Source organism: Oryctolagus cuniculus, chromosome 16, assembly GCF_964237555.1.
Source record: "Oryctolagus cuniculus chromosome 16, mOryCun1.1, whole genome shotgun sequence".
In the NCBI taxonomy this organism is placed as follows: domain Eukaryota; kingdom Metazoa; phylum Chordata; class Mammalia; order Lagomorpha; family Leporidae; genus Oryctolagus; species Oryctolagus cuniculus.
In genome coordinates, this window is record NC_091447.1 from 12,216,314 (window position 1) to 12,240,141 (window position 23,828).

At 44.4% G+C, this 23,828-nt stretch overlaps 1 protein-coding gene across 5 annotated transcripts in view; it reads right to left on the reverse strand.

Moving 5' to 3' along the window:
* Positions 1 to 15,597, reverse strand: part of MACC1 (MET transcriptional regulator MACC1) — a 110,843-nt gene extending 95,246 nt beyond the window's left edge. The window contains exons 1-2 of one of the 5 annotated variants that reach the window (XM_070059395.1): positions 15,324 to 15,594; positions 9,298 to 9,382 (exon numbers count right to left, since the gene is read on the reverse strand). In XM_070059395.1, coding sequence (XP_069915496.1) covers positions 9,298 to 9,352 — 55 coding nt within the window. In that variant the 5' untranslated portion in view covers positions 9,353 to 9,382; positions 15,324 to 15,594. Of the gene's footprint in view, positions 1 to 9,297; positions 9,383 to 15,323 lie in introns of all 5 variants that reach the window. The other 4 variants (XM_051852794.2, XM_051852796.2, XM_008261504.4 and 1 more) reach the window with 4 other exon arrangements.
* Between the last annotated feature and the right edge of the window lie 8,231 nt (positions 15,598 to 23,828).

Sequence of the window (23,828 nt, forward strand, 5' to 3'; positions counted from 1 at the left end):
ATTGATGAGCGTGGGCTGACAATGGCACAAAAGGAGGAGCCAGCTCCCTTAGTTCCAGGCACCAGTTGAACCCACGCTGGCCTCGCTTTTCATTGTTATTTTACAGTTGACCCCTGAATTTCTTTTTCTCATAAAACAGTTATCTCCACACCCTACTGGATGCTTGGAGTGAAGCAACGTTTCTGTGCTGAATTCCATTTGTCTTGTGAAAGACAACAGAGAGCCCACGTGGGCTCCAATCAATCTGCACACATCCAAGTCTCTGAGTCACATCAAAGTGAAGGGAGACTATAGATGAGCATCATTATTTAGGACTCCACAAGTGCTGTCCAAAACCTTTCCCATTCACGCAGACAGCTTTGCTTTTTTTTTTTTTCAATCACCTCTGTAAATAAATCATAAAGTTGTAAAACAGGAAGTACAAGAAGCAGGATACAAGATTGTGCTTCCTACCAACAATCATGATATAGAGAAAAGCCCTGTCTCTTATGCTAAGGGATTTCCAGGCTTCCTAATATTCCCCTTTGGCTTTTGCAACCAGAAGGAAGTGCATTTTACATTTTATATTTGTGTTGAGGGTCAAACAATGTACTGTGAAAGGAAGAATGAGAGTGGTGGGATCAAAATACCTAGTTAAGTTCCTAAATCTCTCTGATCTTCCATTTTTACATCTATTCAGTGAGACTAATGTTTATCCCTTTGCCACTGTGTTCTGTGAGAATTAAAGAGTTTAATGCCTGGGATAAGGACCTAAAGCTCTTTGGTTTCAGAAGTTTTCTCTATCTGCTCTGTCCTATCAGGCAATCAATAACCACGGGAACTCTTGAAATATGGCTTATTCAATAAAGGCACTGCATTGTTCATTTTAGTTTTTAATCAAGTAAAATTTTTAAAGCCCTAAGTGTCTAGTGGAGAGCTGTTTGAGTTTCCATTATTTTTACTCTAAATTAACTCACTATAGCTTTGCCCTGGAAACCCATAGACTAGGATATGGTCCTTGTTGAGGCATGGGTGTTTTACTTACATGTGGTCAAAGGTAGTTGTGAACCCTTTTAAACACAACTCCTGGGGCTGGTGCTGTGGCACAGTAGGTTAATCCTCCACCTGCGGTGTCAGCATCCCATATGGGTGCCATTTCTAGTCCCGGCTGCTCCTCTTCCAATCCAGCTCTCTGCTATGGCCTGGGAAAGCAGTACAAGATGGCCCAAGTGCTTGGGCCCCTGCACCTGCGTGGGAGACCCAGAAGAAGCTCCTGGCTTCGGATTGGTGCAGCTCCGGATGTTGTAGCCATTTGGGGAGTGAACCCACAGAAGGAAGACTTTTCTCTCTGTTTTTCCCTCTCACTGTCTGTAACTCTACCTCTCAAATAACTAAATAAAATCTTAAAAAATAAAACACAACTGCTGAGATGAAACAAAGTAATAAAATGTGATTTTATTTTTGTTAATTACTCTTCTATAAAAAAAAATTCCTAGGAAGAAGTTTTCCCCAAAACCACTGCTGAAAATTCCCCAGGAAGCCTCATGTATCCTCTAGTCATACTTAGATTTAAAAAAATACTAATGTGAATGCATGTGTTCATGATAAGCATGTGTGTGCATGTGGGTGGTGTTTGTGTATATGATGTCTGTGTGCATGTGCCTGTGTACATGTGTGTGTGCATATGTGTGTGGTATGTGGACGTGTGTGGGATATGTGTGTGCATGTGTGTATATGTGTGTATGAGTACAGGTCCATGCAGGCACCTCAAAAGATCCTCAGAAGTTTTCAACAACAGTGACTGCAAAATGAATGATGCATCCAATTCTTAAATCACCTCTACCTGCCTGAGCTCTGCTTTCCCGGCAGTGAAACACACCAAGCTCTGCTGGAATACACAATAAAGCCATTTCCACTTGGCTTGATGAGAAAGCTCCCCTCATCTCGACCCCGCTATATGAAGACAGCCTTCCAAAAATTGTTCTGACAAAATCATTGCAGTGTTCATTCCTGCTTTAGATTTTGATGCAACCTGGAAGTCAGTGAGAAGCTCAAGAACTGTGAAAATATTTCCAGTTGGGATGTTTACCAGATATCTCTTTCTGGTATCTGAAATTTATCATCTTAGAATCTTAGCTTAGTTTTCTAATTTAACATTCTGTTAGTATGCAAAAAATGAGCACTGTCTCGCTGGTAATAATAGCTAAAGGTGGGGAAATTACATAATCATGGTGAAAAAGAAAAGTGGTAACTTCCTAAGCAATCGAGGGCCATCATTAAAACGTGTTATGTTTAAAAAGGAAGCCAGGGCTGGAGCCGCGGCTCAATAGGCTAATCCTCTGCCTGCGGCGCCAGCACCCCGGGTTCTAGTCCCAGTCTGGGTGCCGGATTCTGTCCCGGTTGCTCCTCTTCCAGTTCAGCTCTCTGCTGTGGCCCAGGAGTGCAGTGGAGGATGGCCCAAGTGCTTGGGCCCTGCACCTGCATGGGAGACCAGGAGGAAGCACCTGGCTCCTGGCTTCGGATCAGCGCGGTGCACTGGCCGCAGCAGCCATTGGGGGTGAACCAACGGAAAAAGGAAGATCTTTCTCTCTGTTTCTCTCTCTCACTGTCCACTCTGCCTGTCAAAAAAAAAAAAAAAAAGAAAAAAAAAGAAAGCCAGATGTGCTTCCATTTGAAATTTAAAATAGGAGACATGTGCAGTATATGCTTTGTGTTATTTGGATTCTTTAAATACATATAATAATAATTTCAAGTTTTTCTTCTTATCTTTGTATATATATTTGAATACATGTGTATATTGAAGCCTGTGTTCATTTCTCAGTTTTTGAAACTGTAATTTTCAATTCTTTCTGCTTGACATAATGTCTACAAAATTTTCTTTTCCTGACATTCTAAGGCATTTGTGTCTCAATCCAAATCCAAGTGTAAAGCACTTTGCACATAATTGACCATCTTGTTTATAACATCAATCCTTGGAAAACTGAATGAAACACCAAAGGTGGAATAAGGGAGTTTATGTTTCTTTTTTTTTAAATAAGTGGGTGTGCTGTTATAAACAGCTTTTCAGGGGAGAACAGACAAATGCAGTGACTTACAGGCATAATAGGACATCTGCATTCAACTACAAATTTATAATCCACATGAAAACAAACAGGAATTAACCTATACACTTGATAAATCATGCTTCATCCTTGATATTCAAAAGCAAGTAATTTTTACTGCTTTTTTATTGGTTAAAATTATCCAACAAGAGGATGACCTTGCGAAGAGTGACTGCACCCTGTGAGGTCCTTCCTAGTATCTGAGTCTAAGGTTCCAGAATCAAATTTATCCTATAGCTATCAAGGGGAAATTGTCAGCAAACAAAATTTGATATACCAATCAATACCTTCTCTTTTCTTTAGAATGCAAAAGCAAAACTATGAAATGAAACATAAAGCTTTACCTATGATAAGTTTTCATGACATCAAAATAAGTTCATGTCTAGCGATAACTTGATCATAACATATTTCCTTCAGTCAGAAGAAAAAAAATTGGAATCTATCCTATAGAGTTAAACAAAGATAAACATTTGATCCTATGCCAAAAAAAATGGGGACAAATTGCAAACAAATAAGTGGAGGCAACATAAATCCTAGTATTAGAGTGAATAGTGTAAAAATGCATTTTTCAGGACAAAGCAACAGTCAGAAAAAGCACAGTTCCTAACTGGATCTCTTGGTCCTCTTCGTGCTTGACCTGTGCACCTGGCTTGGCCAAGACCTCAATTTCCTATAACCTCCCACCTCCTGCTTTGTTGACTTCTGACTCTAGTGATTTTTCCACTACTGCTTTGATCATCCACCCTTGTTCTGTTCAGTGGCTCCTCCTAAGTCACCCACTTATTGGAATACCCCCAAGGCTTTTTGGTCTCTTCTTGCTATCAGTATTCTCTTTGAGATGTTCCAGCCTTTCCCCTGATTCCAAATCCCATTTTTTAGGAGAAAAGCTTGCTAATTTTTTTCTTTGCCTTAGCTCTCTCCCTGGAGCTGCAGAACTATACAATCCACCTGCAGGAGGTCTCTGGGTGAATGCTGTCCATCCACTCTGTTATCTCCATGTACACTTCAAATCAACACATCTCTCCTTCCTTATCTCCACCAACAAAAATGCCTGCTCCCCCATCCCCAAACTCTACCTTCATTGATGGTTTCACAATCTCCCCAGTGTTTTGTGTTAATTCTTGGAGCCTTCTTGAAGGCCATCCTCTTTCTCTCACGTCATTGCTAACTTCTTCCTGAACCCTAACACACAGTCTCTTTCTACCGGACACCATGGCACTTGCCCTGATTTGGACCTGCTTCTCTCTTTCCTGGAGTCCCCGTCCTACTTCCTTGTGTCTTCCTTTCCTATGCCGTTCTACCCACTGCCATGAGCATCGTCTTCCTGAAGCACAAGTCTCCTCATGGCATTCTGGTGCCTGAACTGTCACTCTACTGCGATTGTCCTGGACAAGGCTTCCCATGAAATTCAAAGAGCATCTTTCATTCTCTCTTGGCCTCAGTGCACCACATGACACTGTCAGCTTCTCCCTTCTTGAAAAGTGCTCCTCCCTTGTCTTGGTTACTCTTCCAGCCACTTGATTTCTTCCCATTTCTCAGTCTTCTCATTGCATCAGAGGACACCAACCTGAGCCTCTCTGTCTCAGGCTGCAGCTACTTTCCCTGGGAAAGTCATCCACACCCATGGCTGTAGGAACTGCCGTCTCCTTGTCTATCTAACCCATTTCCACCCCTGAGGACTCAGAGATCTGTCCAATCACTTACAGAATTCCTCCATGTGGATGGACACACCTATGTCCCCAGCTTCAATTCAACTCACCTAATTTTCCTCACAACCCTGTTTCTCTACCTTCCCTATCTAAAGGACCTAACACCCCCATCTATACAGGAAACCCTGGAGATAATCCATGATTAGTTTTACACCCTTCTGCCCCCTCCCAGCCACTGTCCCTAATTCATTAATTTTTTGCAAAATTAACATTTCTAAGATATTCTGCATCCCAAGACCAACTCCTTTTCACAGGAGCAGATTTTATTTTTCTCAATTAGATTTCTGCCACACACACACTGCTTTAGTCTATTTTGTACTCTCTTCACAGTATTTCCAGGGTGATCTAAAAATTCAAGTTTCAGGCTGGTGCCACGGCTCAATAAGCTAATCCTCTGCCTTGTGGCGCTGGCACACCGGGTTCTAGTCCCGGTCGGGGCGACGGATTCTGTCCCGGTTGCCCCTCTTCCAGGCCAGCTCTCTGCTGTGGCCCGAGAGTGCAGTGGAGGATGGCCCAAGTGCTTGGGCCCTGCACCCCATGGGAGACCAGGATAAGTACCTGGCTCCTGGCTTCGGATCAGTGTGGTGCACCAGCCACAGCGGCCATTGGAGGGTGAACCAACGGCAAAGGAAGACCTTTCTCTCTGTCTCTCTCTCTCACTGTCCACTCTGCCTGTTAAAAAAAAAAAAAAATTCAAGTTTCATACTATTCCTAAACATTCTTTTTGGTTTTTGTTTGTTTGAAACGCAACTCATACACACAGGCTCACACACAGGCAGAGAGGCAGGGAGAGAGAGGGAGGAGAGAGAGGTGCCCCACCTGCAGATTCACTCTCCCCAAAGCTTGCAAGAGCGAAGGGTAGGCTGAGACCAAAGCCAGGAACTAGAAATTCAATCCAGGTCTCCACATGGTGGTCAGAACTGAATTGTATCACTGCTGTTTCTTACATCTGCAATATCAGGAAGCTGGAGCCAGGAGATTGAGCTGGGCCTCAAAGCCAGGTACTCTGACATGGGACATAGATGTCTTAACCACAAGGCCACATGCCCACTCCTGTTGTTAAATATTCTAAAAAGACTTTCCTTCTCTTGTATAGTATGGTTAGGAATTATTATGGGTACTGTGACTTGCACTACAATTTCAAAAAATTTATCTTAAAATAAGATCAGGTGTGGCCTAAGATTTTTTGCACCGTGATGTTCAACATGGTATTATTCATTGATAATGAATGGTAATTATTGGAATATTTTAAGAAACTCAGGCCGGCGCCGTGGCTCACTTGGTCCTCCACCTGCAGCACTGTGATCCCATATGGGTGCTGGGTTCTAGTCTCGGTTGCTCCTCTTCCAGTCCAGCTCTCTGCTGTGGCCTGGGAAGGCAGTGGACAATGGCTCAAGTGCTTGGGCACCTGCACCCACGTGGGAGATCAGGAAAAATCATCTGGCTTATGGCTGGATGGGCGCAAGCGCGCCGGCCCTAGCAGCCATTTGTGGGGTGAACCAACGGAAGGAAAACCTTTCTCTCTGTCTCTCTCTCCCTCACAGTCTAACTCTGCCTGTCTAATAAAAATAAAAGAAACTCAGATATTTTCATTAGGAGAGGACAGCCAAAATTTTAACATGTCACACAAGTACGCAATTTAAAACTTTGTTACAGAACATATAATGCTATCAAAATACATATTATGCAATGCAGTAAACTAAAAATATCACATCAATTATTTATCCTTAATATCTATTTACACCTATTAGTATAGATGTAGAGGTTAATAGGATATACACATAAAATGTAACAGTGTGCATCCTTGGTATGGGTTGGTTCTCAAATTTTAAACAGTGAACACACAATATTGTTTGCTTTATTTTAAAGATGCTTCCATTATTTTTTAAATGTTTATTTGTTTCTTTGAGAGGCATAATGAGGGGCAGATGAGATCCCACCTGCTGATTCACTCCCCAAATGCCTGCAATGGATTGACACTGGGCTGGGCTGAAGCTGGAAGCCAGGAACACAACCCAGGTATGCCATGTGTGTGGCAGGAAACCAACTACTTGAGCCATCACCTATTTCCTTTTAGGATATACATCAGTAAGAAGTTGGAATCAGAAGCCAGAACTAGGTATTGAACCCAGACATCCTAGTATGGAACATGGGCATCCTAAAGAGACTTAACCTCTAGGCCAAATGCTCACTCCCACACAACACTGTTAACATCACAAAAAGAAAAACTAAATCCAGTTGTCAAATTTCTTCAGTCAACATCCTTTATTCAAGAAGAAGTGTCTTGGGGCTGGTGCTGTGGCTTAGTGTGTTAAAGCCTTGGCCTGTAGCACTGGCATCCAATATGGGTGCAGGTTTGAGTCCCAGTTGCTCCACTTCCAATCCAGCTCTCTGCTATGTAAGTAGTAGAAGATGGCCCAAGTCCTTGGGACCCTGCACCTGCATGGGAGACGCAGAGGAAGCTCCTGGCTCTTGGCTTCAGATCAGCTTAGTTCTGGCCATTGCAGCCATCTGGGGAGTGAACCAGCAAGATGGAAGATGTCTCTCTCTGTCTCTATTTCTCTCTCTCTCTCTCTGCAACTCTGTCTTTCAAATAAATAAAATAAATCTTTAAAAAAAAAGAAGTGTCTTGGGGTCTCTCCCACCAGCCCTCCCTCTCATCACATTTCCCCAGCCTGCATTAGGCACCTCTATCCTGTGCAAGCATCTGACTTAGCTCCACATTTTATTACACATTTTATATACATATTTGCCACTTGCACTGCAAATGCCCATGTCCCCAGAACTAAGCTAAATACAGGTAGAATAAGTGTTGACTGAATAAATAACTAAAAGATGCCACTCAGTTCACATTGACTAGTGGATTTCCTACTACCTTTGGAAATATTTGAAACTGCTTAGGCTAACACTTGAAAATCCTTCAAAATTAGAAATATCTACTTTTTTTGTCTTATTTGCTTCATACTCTTTTCCCCATACCCCCAAGGACTGCTTCTCCAACACTCATATATGGAGAGAGATGGTATCTCTCTTACTTACTTCTGTATCCCAGAATAGTTCAGTGCCTATCATAGAGCAGATGCTCAGAAATGATTTATGGAATTAATGCTTGGGTAAATGAGCTTTCTTGCATATATCCTGAACTTTCTCTTTCTCCATATTTTCATATTTTGCCTCCTCAACCTCCTTTCTCAAGTCTCCAAGACTTTGATCACCTGGAAGATTCATTTTCCAATCTTTCCAGGAAAATGAAATTCTCTTGAGTACACACACAGTGCATATTCTACAACCCCCATAATTTATGCTTGCTTTTTTGACATTCTTAACCAGATTCTAAACTTGAGAGAATTGAAGACTAGAATACTTTTGTGTCTCTCCTCCCAGAGCTCCTATCTCTCTTTTCCTGCCTGTATAGCTGGAACAGATCAATAAGACACAAAAGCCATAATCTCTACTAACTACTGACAAAACAATTTCTGTGAATCACTTTCTTCATCTCTATATGACGTGTAATATTGCTATTTTCCAGCCAAAATTAATCAAATAAGGTAATGTAATTAAAGAAGTTAATGCATAGTAATCATCCAATGGATGTTAACAGTTGTCTTTGATATATTATTAGTATTGCCATTCACATAATTAATACTAGAGTGTATGTCTGTCAAATGAAGAGTTAATCAACCTGTAGCACTAGAGGCTGAAAAACAAGGAAATTCATTTAAGGCCAAATGCTAGTGTTTGTCTCGGGAATTAAGATGACAGTAGAGATTCCGTATCAGAAGACCTGGGTCCAAATCCCAACTCCTGACTCCAGCTTCAGGCCAATGCAGACGCTGAGAGGCAGTGGAGATGGCTCAAGTAGCTGGCCCCTGCCCACCTGGGAGAGCTGGATTGACTTTCAAGGACATGTCTGCTGCTTGGCCTAATTCTCTCTCTCTCCACCCCTCCACACCTCCCTCTCAAATATAATAAAATAAAATTTTGGCTGAGAATATAATGAGGTATAAATATTTTGGAAACCAATTCTCAATATTTCACAAAGTTAAAGATACACATGTCTGTGGCCTAGCTAATCTATTCTTATAAATATTACTAGTATAATTTTTACATTTATACACAAAGAAGAATATAGTGAAAAATTTATGGAGCTACTTCTGATATTTTTCTGATAGCAAAATTTCATAGTTTTGAAAACAAGTAAGTGTTCATAAGACTCAACATAGATTAATCTCAAACAATGGTAAGTGAGCAAGTTGCAGATGAATAGTATATACTTGATTATATAAAATTTTTAAAAATGAATCTTGATGTGAATGGAAGGGGGGAGGGAGAAGGAAAGGGGAGGGTTGCGGGTGGGAGGGAAGTCATGGGGGGGGGGAGCCATTGTAATCCATAAGCTGTACTTTGGAAATTTATATTCATTAAATAAAAATTAAAAAAAAAAAGAAAATCAATAAACTTTTTAAACAGAGACACCCCCCCCCCCCAAAAAAAAAAGAAAACAGAACCTTGGGAGGACAAGCTGCCCTTCCTCTGCCTTCCCATCCGCGGGTTCCTAAGCATTCCATTTCTTCAGCTTCTGTCCCCGAAATCCTTGAGGGAGCAGGAGGAAGAGTGAGGCTAGGTTTCATTTCTGTAGGGGTGGGCTTTCTACCCCATTTCCCAACCCCTCTGGAATTCCGATTTCACACGGTTAAAACACCATTTTCCCTTCTGCTCAAAGGCCCCTTCACAACTGCATTTCAGACCACCCGAGATGCAGAGTACAGTTTGTGTGAGACCCTCTCTCCTCAGTACCATAGCCACTCTTCCAGGCCACCAAGCTCAAGGGCATCACCTCTGTTGTGCTTGCTGTTATTATGATCACATCGCTTCTTTTTTTTTTTTAATATTTTACTTATTTATTTGAGAGGTAGAATTACAGACAAAGAGAGGGAGAAACAAAGAGAGAGGTCTTCCATCCAATGGTTCACTCCCCAAATGGCCACAATGGCCAGAGCTGGGCCGATCTGAAGCCAGGAACCAGGCGCTTCTTCCAAGTCTCTCACACGAGTGCAGGGGCCCAAGCACTCAGGCAATCCTTTGCTGCATTCCTAGGCCATAGCAGAGAGCTGGATCAGAAGAGGAGCAGCGGGGACTAGAACGGGAGCCTATATGGGATGCCGGCACCACAGGTGTAATACTGGTCCCGATCACATTTCCTTTTTTTTTTTTTTTTAAGATTGATTTATTTATTTGAAAGGCAGAGTTACAGAGAGGCAACATTTGCTTTTAATCAACTCCTCCATCCTTCTCTCCTTTTCCATCTTAGTTTCCAGTGCCCCTCATTTACTTATGCTCAATTATTAGCACTTGTTTCCAAAGTGATCTCTGTGTTCCAGCCACGCTGGGAGCCTTTGCCTGGGGAAAAGCTCTTAAATCTCAGCTCTCAAGGGGCAGGGTAGGGGAGAGGGTCCCCTTTGAACTCTGCCATGGAGAAGCCGAGTGCAAATCCAGTTGAAGCTTCCACGCCACCTTTCACCAGCTGCACCATTCAAAACCACCCTGTAGATCACCTAATATCCTCACTTCTCACTGCACACAGGAAGAGCCTATTCGATTCATTTTCTGGTTTTGACATCACCACAACTTCCATGTTTTCCCAAACTTCAGGCATTAAGGTATCCTGTGATTTTTCCATTACCAATGACCATCTAAGCTAGTTATTCCTAAGCGTTTTCTGTAAATCCACTCACACACCTGTGGTCTTTCAACTCAGAGATGTATTTTTAGAGGTTAATTTCTATTAGTTCTATAAACAGAAAAATCAGTATCTATTGCAACAAATGAGTGATAACTATGAAAATCAATGTCATTTTAAAAGTTGTTAAATATGGAGGCTGGCGCTGTGGTGAAGCGAGTAAAGCTGCTGCCTGCAGTGCTGGCATCCCATATGAACACCAGTTCGAGTCCCGGCTTTTCCACTTCTGATCCAGCTCTCTGCTATGGCCTGGGAAAGCAGTAGAAGATGGCCCAAGTCCTTGGGCCCCTGCACCCATGTGGGAGACCTGGAGGAAGTTCCTGGCTCCTGGCTTCGGTTCGGCGCAGCTCCGGCCATTGCAGCCAGTGGAACCAGTAGATGGAAGACCTCTCTGTCTCTACCTCTCCTTCTCTCTCTGTGTAACTCAACTTTCAAATAAATAAATAAATATTTTTTAAAAAGTTGTTAAAGTACATAAGTACTTTTGGCCCACTGAAGTCTGTCATTTTCAGGGGCAGGAACTCAAAGCCTGTGAAATCATTTGTTCTGGTCTTAGGAAGGCAACTGCAGGCATAACTCGAAACTCAATACACATCTACGGCAGGTTGGTTTTCAAGTGGGTAGATTTGCATGGCCTGCAAATGATGTTATAAATATCCAAACGGCCCTTGGCAGAAAAAAAGGCTCCCCACCTCTGTAGGAAGCTTTAAAAAGTCAGAAGCATCTTCAAACCATAACAACAAAATGTATCCCTGAAGAACTGAAAAGAAGTTGAAAACATTCTCCGTCTGTCATTTCAGTGTTACTTGTGCGTATCCTGCTGTCTATGTTGCCAAACATCAACTCATGCATGTGAAGTTGGGAATCAGTTGGGTCCATGAGGTCGTCTCTCCACGCCTCTCTGCCAATCTCAACTCTGCACACACACACACACACACACACACTCACATACACACACACACACAGCCTGGCTGGAGTCCTGCCCTCCCGGCGCAGGTGTGCTCATGGAACTCAGTGCGCAACGCCTGCTCCTTCTGCTGGCAGACGCAGGGCCGTGGCTGCTCTGTGGTTTGGAGGTCACTCCACTCTACTTTTCAATGACTCACATGCAAGCTCTGAAGTTTATTTTCTCTGGCCTATAGTGATTAAGGCAAGATTTATGGAGGACTCTTTTTAATCCCCTGATACAGAGCATCACACCTTCTATGGGGTGGGATTAACGCGAGTGACTCCAGGAACAGCGAGTGACTGATGGACCAGCACTTCCTCCCTAGACTATTCAGGGTCTTATCTCCTCCAGCAGATAAGCATCCCCACAAGGGCCTGTGCTGAGTCACTCTTCTAACATCTAGGCCCAGCTCAGTGGGAGAACATTGGGGAATTGCTATAAATCCTTGTCAGATGAAGAAATGACCCTCTGAGAAAAGACCATAGGAGACCGCATTCAATGACAGTGTTGCCTTTTCCAGAAGTGTGTGCTGTAGGTTCAGTGCTGCTGCAAGTTTTCCTCCAACTGTATTTTTTACCTTGATGCCACATAGCTTGATGGCCAAGCCCCTGAACAGTCTGAAGTTTATACAGCATAACACACACAAAACTTGGCACACTCATCATGAATATCAGCCATTATCACCTTCAGTTATCACCAAATACTATAGGGGATGCTTAGTCTTTTTTAAGATTAGTTACTTATTTGAAAGGCAGAGAGAGAGAGAGAGAGAGAGAGAGAGAGAGAGAGAGAAATTTCCTGTACTCTTTTCTACCCCTCAAATGGCTACAATAGCTGAGGCTGGGCCAGGATGAAGCCAGGAGCTTCTTCCAGGTCTCCTATGTGGGTTTAAGGGGCACAAGTACTCAGACCATCTTCCCCTGCTTTTGCAAGCACATTAGCAGGGAGCTGGATTGGAAGTGGAGCAAACAGGATTTGAACTGGTGCCCATATGAGACGCCAGTATTGCAGGCAGAGGTTTTACCTGCAATGCCTCAACACTGACCCCTAACAAATGTTTTATTAATAGTCATTATTAGCAATAAGACAGAGACAGATAAAAGTATTCCATTTATAAATTAGCTACAGGGAAGGTGAGCAAACTGGAACAAATACTATACTTGACTTAAGTATTATAAATGAGTTGTGATTAAAGCTTTGAAGTAAATTATAACTAATTTTTTTTTTTGACAGGCAGAGTGGATAGTGAGAGAGACAGAGAGAAAGGTCTTCCTTTTGCCGTTGGTTCACCCTCCAATGGCCGCCACGGCTGGCACACTGCGGCCAGCGCACTGTGTTAATCCGAAGCCAGGAGCCAGGTGCTTCTCCTGGTCTCCCATGCGGGTGCAGAGCCCAAGCACTTGGGCCATCCTCCACTGCCTTCCCAGGCCACAGCAGAGAGCTGGCCTGGAAGAGGGGCAACCGGGACAGAATCCGGTGCCCCGACTAGGACTAGAACCCGGTGTGCCGGCGCCGCAAGGTGGAGGATTAGCCTATTGAGCCGTGGCACCGACTCATAAATTGTAACTAATAATTACGACTTAAAAATTCCTCGATTTTGAATGCTACCCATGAAATCATATTAAAAATCACCAGTGTAAATTATTTATTATTTTTATCTATTTATTTGAGAGACAGAGGCAGATAGACAAAGAGAGCCCCATTTGGTTTTTTGGTTCACCCCCAAAGTGGCTGCTACATCTCCAAAGCCAGGAGCCAGGTGCTTCCTCCTGGTCTCCCATGCAGGTGCAGGGCCCAAGGACTTGGGCCACAGCAGAGAGCTGGACTGGAAAAGGAGCAACCCAAACAGAATCCAGCGCCCCGATCGGGACTAGAACCAGGGGTGCTGGCACCACAGGCAGAGGATTAGCCAAGTGAGCCACGGAACTGGCCGCTCACTTGGGGTCTTAATCTTTGCTTCAAACACCAGCCCCACTGTTCCAAATTAAAGATCATCGCATAATTAAGTTAAAGATGGCATAAAAGGATTATCGATTATCACTAAGGTCCGAAGATTGAGATGACTTTATGAATATGCCTAAAAATGCAACACCGGTACCGTGTCATCACCATAATGTGAAAAAGAGGCACTAACACAGGGAGTTCAATGTCGACCCTGACTTCGACCCACTGAATATGAACTTAGAGATGTTTAAAAGAGGGATAGGCTGGCGCCGCGGCTCACTAGGCTAATCCTCCGCCTAGCGGCGCTGGCACACCGGGTTCTAGTCCCGGTTGGGGCGGCGGATTCTGTCCCGGTTGCCCCTCTTCCAGGCCAGCCCTCTGCTGTGGCCAGGGAGTGCAGTGGAGGATGGCCCAGGTGCTTGGGCCCTGCACCCCATGGGAGACCAGGAAAAGCACCTGGCTCCTGGCTCCTGCCATCGGATCAGCTTGGTACACCGGCCGCAGCACGCCGGCCGCGGCGGCCATTGGAGGGTGAACCAACGGCAAAAGGAAGACCTTTCTCTCTGTCTCTCTCTCTCACTGTCCACTCTGCCTGTCCAAAAAAAAAAACAAAAAAACAAAAAAAAAAAAAAGAGGGATAAGTGTTTGGCACAAAAGTTAACATGCGGCTTGGTACGCCAGCATCCCATGTCAAAGTGCCTGGTTCAAATCCCTGGTCCTCTTTGGATCCAGTTTCCTGCTAATGAGCACCCTGGGAGGCAGCAAGTGGTGGCTCAAGTACTTGGGTCCCTTCCATTCATATGGGACACCCAGATGGATTTCCAGTATCCTGGCTTTGGCCTAGCCTAGCCCTGGCCACTGCAAGCATTGTGGGAATAAACTAACAGAGGGAAAAATCTCTCTCTCTCTCTCTAATAAACAAAACTTTAAAAAAAAAAAAACATAAGAAATATTTAAAAGAATCAAGGAGACTTTGATAAGTGGGAAGCACCAGATTTTTCACCTATTGCTCTTTGCTCCTATTTTAAATTATGGTTAAAAAAATACACCCACTGCCTAAACCACTGATAAGTGTGAGGTTCAGTAGTGCTAAGTACATTTACTATATTGTGCAAACAATCTCCAGGGCATTTTCATCGGCAGAAAGTGAAACTCGGTCCCCACTACACATGCCGTGTTTCCTCCTGGCCACCACCACTCTGGGTCTCTGTGACCATGACTCATCTAGATAGCCCCTCTAAGTGGAATCCCATGGTGTTTGTCATTGTGTCTCTTTGATCTATTTTTCAAGAGTAAATGAAACCTCATCAGGATGGAGCCAAGTTATCCTGAGTCAGTTGCTATGTAACCATCTGTGTTAGTACAATGCACTAAGCTAATTCATGGCTATCCACTCAATGATGTAGGTTATACCCACTTCACAGGTGAGAAAGATAAGGTTTTACAGGGTAAAACGCCTTGCCAAAGGCCGCAAATTCATTCAGCTGTGGGGGCCACGGAATCCAACTTACCAAAGTCCACAGTCTTCACTACACTTGAATGCCTTTGAAATATTTGAATTTCTAAAGGATTTTAGCCCTCTACGTATTTCAAACAAGTCAGAGCTGTTCTTTTTGTTCACATTTAATTCTTAACAGTCCATGTGGTCCTCATGGATTTTTGTGAACTAACTTATCCTAAAAACCATGTCTCAGGGTGGTACTCTAGCTGTGTCTCAAGGCTTATTCTAACCCACGTGCCACGAGCCCACCGAATACCAGTTACCTTCTGTTTTCTCCAGCAGTTCTTGGGAAGGAAGAAGCAATTATTGCATTAAATTCTTCCGACCAACACACAGCTTCCTAGTGTGTAGCACATATCGAGGGTGAGAGGAATATTATTTTTTAAAGAGCGACACTTACTTTCGTGGAAGGCAGCCCCAGCTTCTTCAGTTCTGGCACATTGTTTTAGTGAATGGAAGTCACTCTACCACACCGAACTCCTCTCTTCAAATGTGCCCTGCTGTGGGCGGGCACCTGCAGGTCTGTTTGCACAGCCACCTGGGACTTGAAGTCCCACCTGCATGGTTCCGAGGCTGCCCAGCCGGAAATCCTGAATGGCAAGAGAACTACAATACCCACAATTCGGACTCCTCACCTGAAACCAGGAGGAGAAAGTGCATAGCTGGAGTTTCACCCTAGGGTAAAAGGGAAAACAAGGCAAGCCATAAGGAAAAAAAAAAATGGAGTAGCTCCAAGAACAGTCTGTATGTGTGGTCCTGTCTGCAAAAGGAAAGAAGGAAGAGTGCTTTCATGTTTGCCAAGGGTGGGACGTCTCCCTCCCAGTAGGCAGCAGTGAGAAATCTTCGGGCAAACAAACCCCATGTAGCCTTGGAACCTGCCCCACCAGATTCTCTGTCACTGATTCACAGGTGAGAGTTCCGGGCTGTCTTGTGCAGCCGGTGAATGACACCTTCCCAGTGCTGCTAAGATTGTGTGCAGAGCTGCCTCAGCTGGAACACCTGTGACCTTCTAACCCCTCATCTTCCAAAATGCACTGGATTTAGAATGCGCTTGTCAGAATGTGAGTAAAATGAACATTTCCTGATGTTGCTTTCCGTTTTCCTCACCATTTCTGGGTTTCCTGCCATACTTCTGTGTATTCCAGCATTATTTCCAATTGCTCAAAATTCAAGAAGGACAAAATAACAGAGGGGGAAACTCAACGAAATGAGAGATGATAATTATTTTACCTGTTTGCAGCATCAACAACCAAGAAAGTAAAAAAAAAATGCAAGTTAAAAACTCAGAAATGTGTTTCCCTTGCTACTTCCTATAGTCTCTCTCTAGTCATTTATTTCCTGTTAGACACACCCAAAAATGCATTGACACAAGCCCTGGCTTGATCTGGGCTCAAAATCACATAGAAGGGGCCGGTGCTGTGGCGCAGCAAGTTAAAACCCTGGCCTGAAGCACCAGCATCCCATATGGGCACCAGTTCGAGACCTGGCTGCTCCATTTCCCATCTAGCTCTCTGCTGTGGCCTGGGGAAGTAGTGTAAGATGACCCAAGTCCTTGGGCCCCTGCACCCACGTGGGAGACTCGGAAGAAGCTCCTGGCTCCTGGCTTCGGATCAGCACAGCTCCAGCTGTTGAGGCCAATTGAGGAGTGAACCAACAGATGGAAGACCTCTCTCTCTCTCTCTCTCTCTCTCTCTGTGTGTGTGTGTGTGTGTGTAACTCTGACTTTCAAATAAATAAATAAATCTTTTAAAAAAATTATATAGAAGGCTGACTCCGCAGTAGGCAGAGGGCAGAATGGAGACACAGGAGAAGACTCCTTTCCCATCTCTGGACATTCTCTTCCAATTTCTATCCCCCACCCCTTCCCGCCTTCCTCATGCATATTGGGGCTTCCTGGGGCCCAGACCACCTTAACTCCAGAGCTGTGTAGACCCCGAGTCCTCCCACAAACAAAACTGAGCCATCCCTACTCCCTTTGTCACCTGTCCCTCAACAGCCTACTGGAACCCAACTGACTTCAAGGGCATTTGTAATCAATCCCAAACAAATGCCTCTCTTTCACCCAAACCCCTCAGATTTTGCTCTTGCACTCTTTCTTCTCTTCCAAGTTCTCTTGGCTCACTGTTAATTGCTCAGATCTTCCCTGTCTTGCAAAGAATGACAAAAACCCACTCTTCTCCAAGAAGCCTTCCCCAATCCAGCTTAAGCCCTCCTTCTAATAAACTCCATGATATTATATGTGGTCCTCTAATAATACATTCTGTTCCTTCATTGTTCTACATGACAGTGAATACATGCATGCAGCCTTACTTTCCTATCTGAAGGCAAGACCCTACTGCCTTCCCACCTGATTATCACAATAATGTACATGTGCCTGCTTCGGATAAGCAATCAGTGCATGAAATACCCGAGTCCTTGCCTCTAACTGGGTCAATACCCAATACCATAAGGATCTCTCCTAGAAAGTATTTGCTTTCTCAGGGCAGGCACTGTAGGGTGGGGTAGCAGGTAAATCTGCCGCCTGCAATGCCGGCATCCCATATGGGTGCCGGTTCTAGTCCTGCCTACTCCACTTCTGATCTAGCTCTCTGCTATGGCCTGGGAAAGCAATAGAAGATGGCCCAAGTGCTTGGGACCCTGCACCCATCTGGGAGACCCAGAAGAAGTTCCTGGCTCCTGGCTTCAGATCAGCACAGCTTTGGTCATTGCAGCCAGTTGGGGAGTGAACCAGTGGATGGAAGACCTCTCTTGCCTCTCCTTTTCTCTCTGTGTAACTCTGACTTTAAAATAAATAAATACATCTTTTAAAAAATACATTTGCTTTGAAAGAGCTCTCTCTTTGCCAAGAAGGAAGTGTTATCAGAATCTCCCTGGATCTAGTCTTATGTGGCTTCCACAGTCCTTATTTGCAGCAATGCACAGGGAGAAAGCTAGCGATCCAATGCCTGATACTACCTGACTTGAAGGCTCTAAGGTGTCTGCACTCTCTCCAGCTTCGTTTCTCGCCGTGCACTTGACTTTCTAACAGCAGCCCAAAGCTTGGCCTGCCCGGAATGCTCTGCTTCCATCTGTGATTTGTGGTCATCACCTCCACTGTTTCTGGCTCTCTTCCTCTCTAATCTGAACCCCCTGTGTTGAAGACTGTACTCTGAACTCTTTAAATAGCCCCTAATCAAGGCTCTTTCCAACTCAGGGAAGGGCATTGTTTCAGCAGCTCCGTGTGTCTCTGCTTCCATGGGATTCTCCTGGTTCTTGCACATCCTACTGCATCTTCTGGCTGTCTGGACACAGAGGAAGTGAGTCAGACCCTGCTGACTCACACAATGAGATTTCCGTGGGCCATCAGACACAAGGACTGGCTGGTAAAGACAATTGTTTCCTGTGATATCTTTCTGACTCTCCTCTAATCACATCTAAGTGCTACTGTCCCCATAGCCTGCCTGGGTGAACACAATCTGAGCTATTTAAGTTGAGCCTGTGGTTGATGCTCAACCCATGGCCCAGGGCCACTTCCTAAAAAGGTCTCTTGTCGGTCTTTTACCCCTCCATGCCCCTTTCCACGGCGCTTGTAATGACTTTCACAGACATCGTGTGTTGTGCACCTGCTCCAAGGTGTGCTCATTTCTCCTCCATAGTCAAGATCACTTACAGCCATGAGATTCATTGTATCAGAAAAAAGAGCAGCATACGGGCATATGTTATTTCTCAAGAGACAGAAAAAGGGTTCAGAAAGCCAATCCCTTTGACCCAGGTATGTGGGAAGATGGATATCAGGAGCTACAAAGAACTATTGGGGCTTCAGTAGAAACACACAGGTAGACAGTAGAGAGTAAGACACACCTCTGTCCCCAGCCACGCAGATGCACCACAGTGGGCAGGTTGGCCCCGCTGGAAAAGGATGAGCTATTTCTACATCCTTCAGTTTGGAAAGAATGTGAAGGTACCAAGAATCTCATGGAACTGTAGAGGCCAGGAATGGGACAAGAAGGCCGTCCCACACCTTTGTGACTCTATAGAAACAGTACAGATCACCCATCAATGGGTGCCACACAGTGTCAGAGTCCTCAGAGCAGAAGACCAGCCGTGATACACAAGATGCCACCTGGGCTCTGGCCTTCTCCTCCTCCTGCCCCGTCCATGGTGTTATCCTCCTGCCCCTTTGACACATTCAGGTATCAACTTGGAGAGCAACTGAATGAGGAAGAGGAAAAACTCAAAGACTGAGAAGCCACTCGAAAGAATGTTTAAACTCAGAGAGACTGTGATGCACTCAAACCACTCCTTCATCCCCATCTACACACTCCAATGGCAACAGCAATCCGAATGCTGAAAGTCCAGTGACTCACTGTCCCCCCCCCGAGATAAGGGAGAGACAAAGCACTCAGGATGTCAGCAGACATCGATATTTGGTACCTGGAATCAGGAACTGGCAACACAAAGGGGCAGAGAGGACGTGAGTCCACCTTGTGTGGAGCAGAGGCAGCTGTACAAATAGTGCCCTGCTCTGGATGTGACAGTGGAAGCCAGGGAAGGCAGGGTCCAAGGCTCAGAGCTTGGCTCGTGACGAATGTGCTTTCTAGGGCTTAACAGAGACCACAAACCCACCCAGGAACACTGTGTTCACTGCTGCTCCGACTTCATGAGCCACAGGCCTGATCTCCCATCCTTCCCAGCAATTCTGTAGTAGGCAGGCATACAGGATAAAATTGATCAGGTTTGTGAGCTAGAAGACCACACCTTCACCACGCCCCTGTGTGACCTCCTGCCCCTACCTGGCCACACCTGTGCGCCCACCAGCCAATCAGGTTAATTAACCACTCCCGCTTTGGAATGGGATTAAAAGCCTGGGACTTGGTGTGCCCAGCTTTTTCCTATCTTTGGCCTTTTGCCAGTGAGGGGCTTGCTGCCCCTGTGCCTCCAGGGCCACCCCTCCATGCTTTCTGGTCTGCATGCTCCTCCACGTGGCTGGCTCCTGGTACTTGGTATGAACCCAGATTTCCCTCTCTCTTTTAGACAGGCCCTCACTCTCCTATGCATCTTTCTCACTGAATAAAAGCTTAAAACGTATCATGCTGCCTTGTTCATTTATGCCGATATACAGAATTTTTTGCTGAATATTAGGCAAGAACCCACACAGGCATATATTAATATTGGGAATTTATTAATAAGCACACGGTGATATCATATGGCACCCCATAGTCTGATATCAATTCTGGGACTAAAGTTGGACATGCTTCTTTCATTTTAGACCAGTTAAAGTCATTTGCTGTAGTTTGAAGCTAAAAACTCCGGCTGAAAGATGCACCAACACAGCTTGTACACGCAGATGGCACCCCTACTGACCCCACCACATTTAGACTCTGTCAGATCAAGCATTTATCTCTATCCATAAGCTCCATAGTGTCTGGTCACAGTACATGTTAGTTGATCTAGGTAGAACTGATCAGTAAAACCAGGAAACTTATCTTAATGTTCCTCCTAAATTAAAAATTTGGTGACCACATGGAAGCTGTCAAGTTGTTTATTAATGTGCATGTAATTTTTTTCTCTCCTAAATCCTGCAACCTTTTTAGACTTTTCACCCTCCCAGTATCTGAGTGATTTTCCTGTACCCAGGGGAGAAATTAAAGACATGAAGGAGGTTTGAATATGCCCAGGTTGCTGCTCACTCATGCTTAATAATCAAAAAGGATCTTTTTTGGTATCCTTCAATGACCTATGTTAAATGTCACTCATGTGTGGTTCCTGTTGTACAAATATGTCAGAGTGATAGGAAACAGCCTATTCCCCAGATGGTCAGATTTTTCCCGGTATGAGTCTATCTTGGAAAGAGAAAGGCCACATTTTCAAGTTTAGAAGAAAGTTCCCCTTGGAGTTTTTTCTCTGTCCTGTTTCAGTATTATAGACTCCCAGACCGTGGTTTGCTGTGACATCCGTTTCTGGGTCACTTTGTCCCTGAGTCATGATCACACTGTAACTTTCAAAAAAAAAACAGTTGTTAATGGCGCCATTTGCTAGTTAATTTCAGCGAATAGCTCAAATTGTACTAACGTGTCAGGGCCAGAGTTAATTTAGGTCGGTTGGATTGCACTTCCTCTGATTAAGAAAGTGAGCCAAGTTCCTCCTATAATTCCATGTTTTCCTTCATTACGTATTCCTGAATCCTTACTCAATACAAGATGAGATGTTCATAAATTGACCCCCCCCATCCCCAAGCAGTAGTCTAGAAGTTCATTGCTGTTTTCTCTCATTTGTTGCCTTCAGAATAACACAGGAATATATGGTTCAACTTCTCTCATAACCACGTAATGTCCAAGCTTCCCTTTTGTTACTTAGCAACAATAGGGGGTGCTATGAGCAGTTTTTGCTGGAATACATATAGATTAATTGTCTCATACTTGTAACCTAAAGAGTTGTCCATTTGTTCACGTTTTATTTTTATTAGCATTATTGCTACTTGGATACCAAGATCACTGTTTGGAAGAACCCTTATCTGTGCTGACATTAATTTCCATGAGGCTTACCTGATTTTCCAAATCATGTTTTTGTGAATAAACCTTAAGAATATTTAAAATTTTGGATCCCTTGATTAAAATAATGATTTTGTGCATTCCATTAACAAATTTCAGTGTGTGTGTGTGTGTGTGCATAGCATGTCAGTTATCTTTCCTGCTTTGGGCTGGAGCAAAAGTTTGCCCTGAGTCTCTGGTATATCAGAAGGTAAGTTCTGCAAGAATAGATAATCAACATTTCTTTGTATTCTACAAAGCTTACAATCTAGATACCAAAAAAGAGGGGGTTAGATATTCCTAACTCATCTGCCCATAGGCAATAGGACTCACAAAATAGTTGTTTCATTCCTATTTTTCCATTTTCACAAGAAAACACAGAACTTTTTTTTTTAAAGATTTCTTTATTGATTTGAAAGTCAGTTACAGAGAGGGAGAGACAGAGAGAAAGAGATCTTCCATCCATGGGTTTATTTCCAAAATGGCCACATTAGCCAGGGCCAGGAGCTTCATCCAGGTTTCCCATGTGAGTGCAGAGGCCCAAGGACTTGGTCCATCTTCCACTGCTTTCCCAGGCCATCAGTAGGGAGCTGGATCAGAAGTGGAGCAGCCAGGACCTGAATCGGCGCCCATATGGGATGCTGGTGCTGCAGGCACTGGTTTAACCCGCTACACCACAGCACCGGCCCCCAGACACAGAACACTTTATAATGTTAGCGTCCATTCACATACCATCATGTGCTGTGGACACCAACTCTGGGGTTTTACAGGAGTAGCTAAATTTTTCTGTCAATCAGAAGCTCTGCAGGAAACCAGCAGTATATTTCTTCTTCCTTCCTTCCTTTGTTTCTTCCTTTCTTTCTTTCCTTCTTTCTCTTTCTTTTTCTTTCTCTCTCTCTTTCTCTCTCCCTTTCTTTCTCCCTCCCTTCCTTCCTCCCTCCCTCCCTCCCTCCCTCTCTCTCTCTCTCTCTCTCTCTCTCTTTCTTTCTTTCTTTCTTTCTTTCTTTCTTTCTTTCTTTCTTTCTTTCTTTCTTTCTTTCTTTCCAGAGTTACACAGAGAGAGAGAGAGAGATCTTCCTTCTGTTGGTTCACCCCCCAAATGGCCTCTATGGCCAGCACTGCGCTGATCCAAAGCCAGGAGCCAGGTGCTTCTTCCTGGTCTCCCATGCGGGTGCAGGCACCCAAGCACTTGGGCCATCCTCCACTGCCCTCCTGGGACACAGCAGAGAGCTGGACTGGAAGAGGAGCAACCGGGACTAGAACCCAGTGCCCATATGGGATGCCGATGCCGCAGGTGGAGGATTAACCTAGTAAGCCACGGTGCTGGCCCCCCACCAGCAGTGTATTTCATATCCTGGGAATACTGTCTCTTATTTCATATGCTCCTAAAAATGGACTCTATTCTTTAGGTTAGGGTTACAAGATTCAACTCTACAAAGACACAATTGGGTTTACCTATAAAGGACAAAATTTCCAGTTTCTCCTGTGGAGAAGGAGAGAAATACCTTAATTCACCCAGCCAGAATCCTGCAAGAATTCTCATGTCACAGTCAAGTCAATTGGGGCTGGCAGCTGATTTGTACACATTTTCCTAGTGCTAACACAATCATGCTAAGTGTACTAGTATTCAATTTCTGCAGTAACAAATTGCCACAATGTAGTCGTCGAAACTTCACAAATCCCTTACCTTACAGATTGAAAAGTCACAAGACTGACACGAGTCCCGTTGGTTGAAATCAGGCATCTGCAAGATCATCTTCTTTTCCAGAGTCTCTGGGGACAAGTGCATCTATTGGCCTTCTCTGATATCTAGAGGCCACACACTTTTCTTGGCTCAGACCCCTTCTTCCATATTCGAGGCTAGCCACAGCATGCGAGTCTGCTCACACTGCACCTCTCTGAGTCTTCTGTCATCACATCTCCCTCACTGACTACAGCTGGGAAAGCTGCTCTGCTTTTAAGCACTTGTATTTACATGGATACCACCTGGATACTCTGAGCTGCTCCCATCTCAAGGTGTAAAGTTCCTTTAGCCATGCCAGGTACCGCATTCACATATACCAGGGGTTTGGGCAAGAACAGATTGGAGGGACCAACATTCTGGCTACCACCCTGGGTAACGTCCGTACAAAATTGTCAACACTAGATTCTCAGTTGGAGTTGGGTCCTGCACAGATTTATCATTAGAGTTGCCAGGAAATCTCTTGCTTTTCATATAGTACCAGTGTTAGAAGATGATTGGGTCGGTGCCATGGCTCACTTGGTTAATCCTCTGCCTGCGGTGCCGGCATCCCGTATGGGTGCTGGGTTCTAGTCCCGGTTGCTCCTTTTCCAGTCCAGCTCTCTGCTGTGGCCCAGGAGGATAGTGGAGGATGGCCCAAGTGCTTGGGCCCCTG